This window comes from Antedon mediterranea, chromosome 3 (genome assembly GCF_964355755.1).
Source record: "Antedon mediterranea chromosome 3, ecAntMedi1.1, whole genome shotgun sequence".
In the NCBI taxonomy this organism is placed as follows: domain Eukaryota; kingdom Metazoa; phylum Echinodermata; class Crinoidea; order Comatulida; family Antedonidae; genus Antedon; species Antedon mediterranea.
The window spans coordinates 7441065-7448724 of NC_092672.1; the positions used below are offsets into that span (position 1 = coordinate 7441065).

General features: G+C 33.6%; 1 protein-coding gene across 2 annotated transcripts; it reads right to left on the minus strand.

The window, feature by feature from the left end:
• Positions 1–1018: 1018 nt before the first annotated feature.
• LOC140044730 (solute carrier family 22 member 3-like) lies at positions 1019–7654 on the minus strand. 2 transcript variants are annotated; one of them, XM_072089360.1, is made up of 8 exons: positions 6409–6609; positions 5632–5786; positions 4309–4471; positions 3807–3901; positions 3300–3508; positions 3081–3189; positions 2331–2537; positions 1019–1905 (listed from the first exon to the last, which is right to left on the minus strand). In XM_072089360.1, the coding sequence occupies exons 2-8, from the start codon at positions 5667–5669 to the stop codon at positions 1842–1844; spliced, it is 885 nt and encodes a 294-aa protein (XP_071945461.1). In that variant the 5' UTR covers positions 5670–5786; positions 6409–6609; the 3' UTR covers positions 1019–1841. The 2 variants fall into 2 exon arrangements, with proteins under 2 accessions (XP_071945461.1, XP_071945462.1); XM_072089361.1 differs by lacking the exons at positions 1019–1905; positions 2331–2537; positions 3081–3189; ... (1 more) ...; positions 3807–3901; positions 4309–4471 and adding exons at positions 4674–5197; positions 7054–7654 and having other exon boundaries at positions 6409–6512.
• Between the last annotated feature and the right edge of the window lie 6 nt (positions 7655–7660).

Sequence of the window (7660 nt, forward strand, 5' to 3'; positions counted from 1 at the left end):
TAGAGCCTCACTTCCAGGTTGCACGTGCTGCTTATTTATCAATTAGAGTCCATTCAATTTATACAATAAAACGAATTATACAATAAACAAATTATACAATAAAACGTTTTTTATTTGTGTATAAACAGGTTAGCCATTGGCGTAGTCCTAATTTTCATGCCTTCTATGAAGTTGGAAGTTCATGTCCATCAATACTAATGTGATATGCTGGGTGATGGCATTGGTTGTGTTGGCTTTACGTGGGTAATTATTGTGTTTGTCTTTTACATATCATATTTTGTCTTTCGAAAAAAGAAACCATTGTTTGTCTATAATAACAAAAACAAATATTGTGGTTTATTTGTCTTTTACAAACAATGGTTTGTTCATAATAAAAAGACAAAATGTGGTTTTTAAAAGACATGATGATATGATAGTTTGTCTTTTTATAAAATTCCTGCTTATCAAATTATCAGATTCCTGCAACAAGGAATACAATCACACAATTAATAAATATTTTTGGAATATATATATATTATTTGAAATATTTGTTTTATAAGACACATACAGCCGCAGGTTGGTTTTCAATCAGTCACTACGTTGCAAACAGTGTGAACGTGCAATAGAAACATTTGATAAAACTATTATAAAACTGCTACTGATAACTACTATTAACCAATCCGATAGTAAAGATACACTCTTGTGTGCATAACATCACTTTTTGAATAGCACGAGATTCGAAAATAGCCAATCATATAGTAAGCATACACTCGGTGACCAAGTGGTTATAAGACAGTGGAACCGCATCCCTAGACATAATACTGAGAATGTTTCTTGGCTCATTGGCTCAAAATATACTGGTGATACGACGTCATTTATTGTTCATTATTGTGCCTCCTTCAATAATTCAACATTGTTTTGTGTAGATTGTCATCCCAGCTTGCACAGAACTTGAAACGATTGTTTTAGATTGGATATGTAAAGCAATAGGCCTACCTAATGAATTCCTGACAGAAGGTAGTGGAAAAGGTGGAGGGGTAATACAGGTAATTTACAAATTAATCAAGAACAATGACGGAGGCGGATTGATTCTACAGTGAGTGTCTTAATCATAGATCTCTTTTTGATTTCAAACCTATTAAAATAAATTATAATACTTCACCATGGTAAAAATGTCAACACCTTTTTTAAACGTGTGAAAACTCACTTGTACACATCAGAAACATTTCCGTTTTTACCTCTGAACATTAACATAAGGATACCGGCGCTATATAATCATATTGATTGATTCGGATAGAGATTGATTCATAATCGTACTGTGATCATGTGATTTTGTTTTTCAGGGATCTGCTAGTGAAGCTACCATATTTTCGTTGCTGGCAGCCAATATGAAAACTATTCGTCAGGTGGTTGAAAGGGAGCCGGATAAGGACCAGTATGATGTATTGCCAAAAATGATTGCCTATACTTCAGACCAGGTGAGAATACATTGCGAAAGAGAGAATTATTAAACCGTTCAATTATTATTAAATCATTCAAATGAACTTATTTGTGCATGTGAATTGTGTGTGTTTCGAGGTTTATTCACCTTTTCGAGGACACTTAGATCCACGTTCTAGATAAATTAATCCCTTATTTTTTACAAAGTCCAAATAATGTATTACAGTAAAAACAATTGCCGGCATTAATTAAGTTTTCTTTTCCTCCATAATAACAACCAGTTGTCGTATTCACCATTCACACTTAGGGTAAGGGAAACACTTGCCCTTAAAACAATAAAAAAAAAGGTTGAACCTTATAGAATGAAGCGGTTTTTTTACAAGCAATCTACGAAATAGTATAACATAATGCAGAGTCGTTGATTATATTTCGCTTTCGCTGAGTTTCTCATTTTGGGTTACACTTGATATAAACGGTTTAGTAGTTCTGAAAAATAAAATAATGATTATAATATGAACAAATCATCTTTTAGATATTTCATATGGAAACAAAAACATAATTTGATTATACTGTAGTTCAATTAAAGTGTGTAACCTTAATTTATATAAACAACAACTGGTAGCCTCAGTATTGTGATATCGCAATTACACTTGTTTTGTGATTAATACAATGATGTAATGTATAAACGGCATAACTACGTAAAAAGATTTCGGGTCCATTCCATTGTACGTTGTACTAGAGTACGTTATGCTAGAGTACGGTACGTTATGCTATTGTAGAAATGTTGTCATCAGAATCGTATTGACCGACATCAAGTATGTTTCTTGTTTCTTGGTACACTGACGGTGGCGTGATAGAAAACTATGTCACCATGCTAAAACCACCTTATAAGCCGCTGTACAGTCACTTACCCAAGATCTTCACCTTCTTTTATAGTTTGTGGCAGATTTATTCCCTTGGTTTCTGGTAGTAAAAGTGCAATGAACCCGGCAATAATTGCCAGAGCAGCAAATATAAGATACGGAAGCTGTTTGAAAATGACACCAACGTAGAGTATCTGCGGGGCTACGATTCCTCCTAAGCCACCCAACAATGTAGATGCTCCAAAGGCTGTATTTCTGTAAGATTATATACAAATAATTTTATTTAGTATTTGCAGTTATTAATACAATAAAACCACTATTTATCAAACGCATTCGGAACCCAGAAAAATGTCTTCTAAATAGGGGTGTCACCTGAACAGATGAGTTGGGCGCAGTGTTAACATTGTATTGCTTTTTTTTCGTTTTACGGTAAAGTCTAATTAACAGACGATTTGATTTATTTAGAATAAAAAGAACCCGTTTTGACAATCATAGCGAGTCATCCGATATCAAGGTGTTTGATGACTTTTCTTATACAGTATTATATACCGAGCTTCATGGAAAGGATTTTTTCGTAGGTAGGTACGTTATGGAAAAACATCATGAATTATTCATGAGTAACCTCAGCTGACCCCAATACGCATGTCCAATCAATATCGTAAAAAGACAAAACGAGAAACTGAGAGAGGTTCTATGTTCCGCTACGCTTTTGGCGAGAACAGGTGAGAAAAGACGACACAGCAGAACAAGCCACCAAGAAGAAACTAAGGACAAATATAAGGTAGGCCTACATATTACCTTATAGGAGTAGGATAAACCTCTGTAGCAAATATATAAACAATTGAGAAACTTGCTGAGATGCCAAATTTTCCAATCATTCCCATAGTGACAACTAATATCTCATTTGCTATTGAAAACAAGATTATAATTTATAAGTAAAATCATATCTAAAAAATAAATATAATATAAATAATAACAATTTAAAAAATATATACGGAAATATGTTTTCATACTTACAAAATACAGAAGTAGCGGCACAAGCCACTCCTGTCACTGACATTGTCAGACTTAAAGGAATTCGCCGTCCAAATCGTTCAATTACTATCCAGCTGTAAATAACACCTGGGATCTCAATAAGACCTGCCAGAGCGTTTGTAACGTAGTCGTTTGACCCAAGTTTGACAATGCTGAGTGATATACCACTATAGACTAACGAATTTACAAACCTATGAAAAAATCACATTGAAAAGAGCTTGTAATGTATATATGCTTGGAGAAATAATAAAATTGAATAAATTATTTCTCCACGGTGTATGTAAATATACAAGCATTCTTTACAAACCTCTGGTATAATAGCTTTCACTACTATGCCAAACCTCAGGTTGGTGGAACCGCCATCAACTAGGCCATCTACCGTGACATGTTCTTGTCGCACTGTGCGTACTTTGGTCGACGTTATGCAAAAAACTGTGAGGTATTTGTAAATAATTAAAGTTACAGAAAAATAGATAATTTTAACATTACCATATGTAGACCATCATTATAAACCTTCTCCGAATATGCTTGTAACGTACTAAGTCCAGTGAGGTGAATTTTAACACGGATGGATCTGCTGTCTTCTATGTAAAACAAAACCAAAAGAATACTACATGACATCTGGAAAACAGGATACAGTATCAGACTGTCTTTATCATTACAATTCCCTCCCTCAAGTAAACCAAATATTGTTCAGAAAAACGAACTATCAGATATTACTTTGACAAATTAAAGAGAGTATTCCCAATGTTGATAACATTGTATTTATAGTTTTGGTTTTAAGGACGTAAGTAATTTGACCAATCACAAGCGATTAATTATCCGAACTGTTGCTTGTGATTCGTCAACTTACTTGCGTTGTGCCCACGTCATTGCTTTGCGTCCAAAAGTGTGAACCAAGCTATATAGAGTGAAACTTTACGACACAAAAAAATCCTAAAATTATCTCTTACCAGCCAAGAGTAAAATTACATTCAAATTTTACTCTTACCAAATTGTTTGATGATGCCGGATCTACTTTGAATAGTACTTTACAGAACTCGTACATTTCTGTTTTATTCTTGCTATTTTTTTTACAAGCACGTTTTAATATCTGTTCTGCTTTACTGAACTCATTTCCAGAGTGAAGCCAACGTGGAGATTCTGGGACCACACTGTAAATAATTATCAAATATAGAGAAAAGATAACATTAGAATACTAACGGACAGTTATATACTTTTTTTTATCTGTATTGTTTGTGTTTATCGTTTAATTAATCGTATCTCGAATCTCATTTCAAGAGCCAAGATTCAAGAAATTGTATTGGTCAACTTAAAATGGAAAATAACTAGAAAGAAAAATAATCAAAATGCAAAAACTCTATAGTCCAATGCTAAAATAGTGTTGATAAGCCAATGTTAAAATTCTGTTAACAATGTTAAAATACTGTTAAGCTCTGTCCACACTATCAAACGTTATGTGACAACAAAATGTGATGTGCCCATATGTAGACCTACACGATGATATCATATCACTACCATATTTGGGCATTTCACTACCACTACAAATATTTGGGTACATCAGACAGAGCTTTAAAAACACAGATTGCAAAAATGCCAAAGGCCAATGTAAAATACTATTGTGCATATTTTTACATTTTTTTTTCAACAATGTTCCATGAGCAATAGACAATTTTGTTTCAATACAAAATAAAAAGCATGTACCTACATACATATTAAAACACATATGAGTGCATGGATAACAAGCATTGCCAGCAAACGATATCGCCAATTTTGGATCATATAGGCAAAGAACGATGCTAGAGTATAGCCGATTGCCCATTGAAAATTGAGAAAGGACCCCGCTAAAGACCGTTTTGATGGGCTAACTAATTCACAACCTGAATAAAGAAAAAATTGAATGATAATAATTTATTAGAATAATACACTTACTCTATTATTAATTATACATAACTAAAAACAAAATGCCCTTTTAAAAAAACAAATTGGTTCGTTCTGGTGTGCTTCAACTTTTTTTGCAATGCAATATTTAAAATTAATACAAAAATAATACATTTTAAATATAAACAACTTTTGGAATGAGCAGAAAAGGCGTTGGGGGCATCCGTGACACTGTAATTGGTATACTCCAAAAGTATATTATTGTTGATTATTTGAAATGATGATTTTTTTTATTTATTTATTGTATTGTAACTTTTTTTGGACATTTCCTGGCAGGTAGTGACTATGAAATTCCCTTACTTTATTGTTTGCTTATTTGTGTTATAATTGTAAATGTATGGTATTTGCCTGAATAGATTATGTTTTTATTCACCATAAACAAATACTGTAGTGTACACTCCAGTGGCGCATATCGCCGACAAAAGTCTGAATATCGTATACATCCAATACGACTGTGCTGCCATTGTTCCAACACAGACTATGCTCCAGAGTAACATACAAACAACAGTAGTCGGCTTTCTTCCATATCTAAACATAACAAAAAATGATATTTAAACAATTTACATTTTAGGATATTGTAGGTTGTTGTGGAAGTTGCTATTGGTAATTTCCTGTTGAATTTTTTTCTCTTTTTGTTTTTTTATGTTTTGTATATGGATATGGAGGTACTATCCGAAATAAAGGAAATAAATGAATGAATAACAGCACACTATTGATATTGACTTCTTCTCATTCGCACATGTTGAGCGAAAGTGGGGAATTTAGAGCTACCAAGACCATGAAAATGAAGAAAGAACATGTTCGTATTATGTTAGAGCGGGTCAAAAATGGTTGAGCACTGTTTTCCGACCTAAAGAGCTAACAATATCGGCATTGATTCTAGCCCGACTCGCTTGTTCTGGTGATGAAATAAGTCTTCTCGGGTAAACAATATAAACCGTAGGTCCAGTGTGCACTTTAAAGGACCTAGTTCATCTTTCGAGACGAGTAGGGGATGGAACTGGACAACGGTAGCCCCTGTGTCAGGGGAATGCCTGACACAGGTGTCTAAAATCTGTGATTAATTTACTCATGGACCCATACATTAGGTCCATGATTTATACTATACCGTTTTCTATTATTAGGCCTAAATAGAAATGTCTAGGCCTACCTGTCACCAATGTTTCCAATAATCAATGATCCAATTAGCAATCCAGCATACTCCAACGATAATGATAATGAAATCAGGTACGTATTCTCACATACTAAATCAAACTAAAAAAAATAATATAATTGAACTATTAGTAAAATTAAGTTTAGAACCGATTTTTCTCATAATTATACTAATATAATTTTACGCGCATTTCAGGTTAAATTCATGTCACTTTTTACGCCTTTCGACAATTACTACTGCAAAAAAATCGAAACTACGTAGAGTTCGCGTATTGCCAGATACTATAATATTTGTGTCGTTTAGGACACAGCGAATATCTGCGATTAGTCCATACAAATTCGTTTTTTTTTCTATGAAAATCTTCTAGTGCTGTATGAGGCATTCAGGGATCAACGGCTAAACGTCTCATCTGAAAGCAAATAACGAATCAGATCAGAGTAAAACTAAGAGGGCAGTATACTCTGTCGATTACCAGAACATTCATTTTCCCACAGAAACACAATACAATTGGGTGCAGTGGTATATAATAATAATAATAATAATAACACTATCCAAAATAATGATAACTTTATACAATAATGGAAATTTCACTCTTCCCTCGGGCTATGTTTTATGAATTACTTTGCTAAGGTTATTACTTACCTCCTCTGTGACGGATGTCTGATATAGACTATTGTCATATTCAAACCCATTTTGGCAATACAGCGTAGGAGTATTTTTGAATGAAGAATTCGAAACAAAATCGTAGGCTGTAAAATTGTATTGATTGCAATATTCTTCGTTAATAGTTGTACTGTTATCGTCATGGTGGCGATATTTACTCTTCATCTGCTGACAATCATATTCATTCAATCCTATCTCAACGCAGCGGTTATCTAACTCTTCAACGCGGCACCAGTGAACAATGTTAGGAAGCAAAAATATAACAGCTACCGCATCAAGGCCAGAGGATATATAAACTAAACTGAGAATAAAAAACGAAATTGTGAAATGACGATTATAAGAGCCAATGTACTTAAAAACATCGTCAAAGTGAGGAGTAAGATCCACTTTAAATTCCATTTGTTTCTTTTGGTCAGTCTTCTTGGTGGTTATATGGCGGTACAGGTACTCAAATATTTATTGAACTTTGTACCCATGATTGGCTTTGAACATAGTTAGTTCAATACACTATTAACACATCACAACAATGGCAAAATATCCACATTGTAATATATCACACGAAGTAGTCAGTTACCAGGTTGGAACT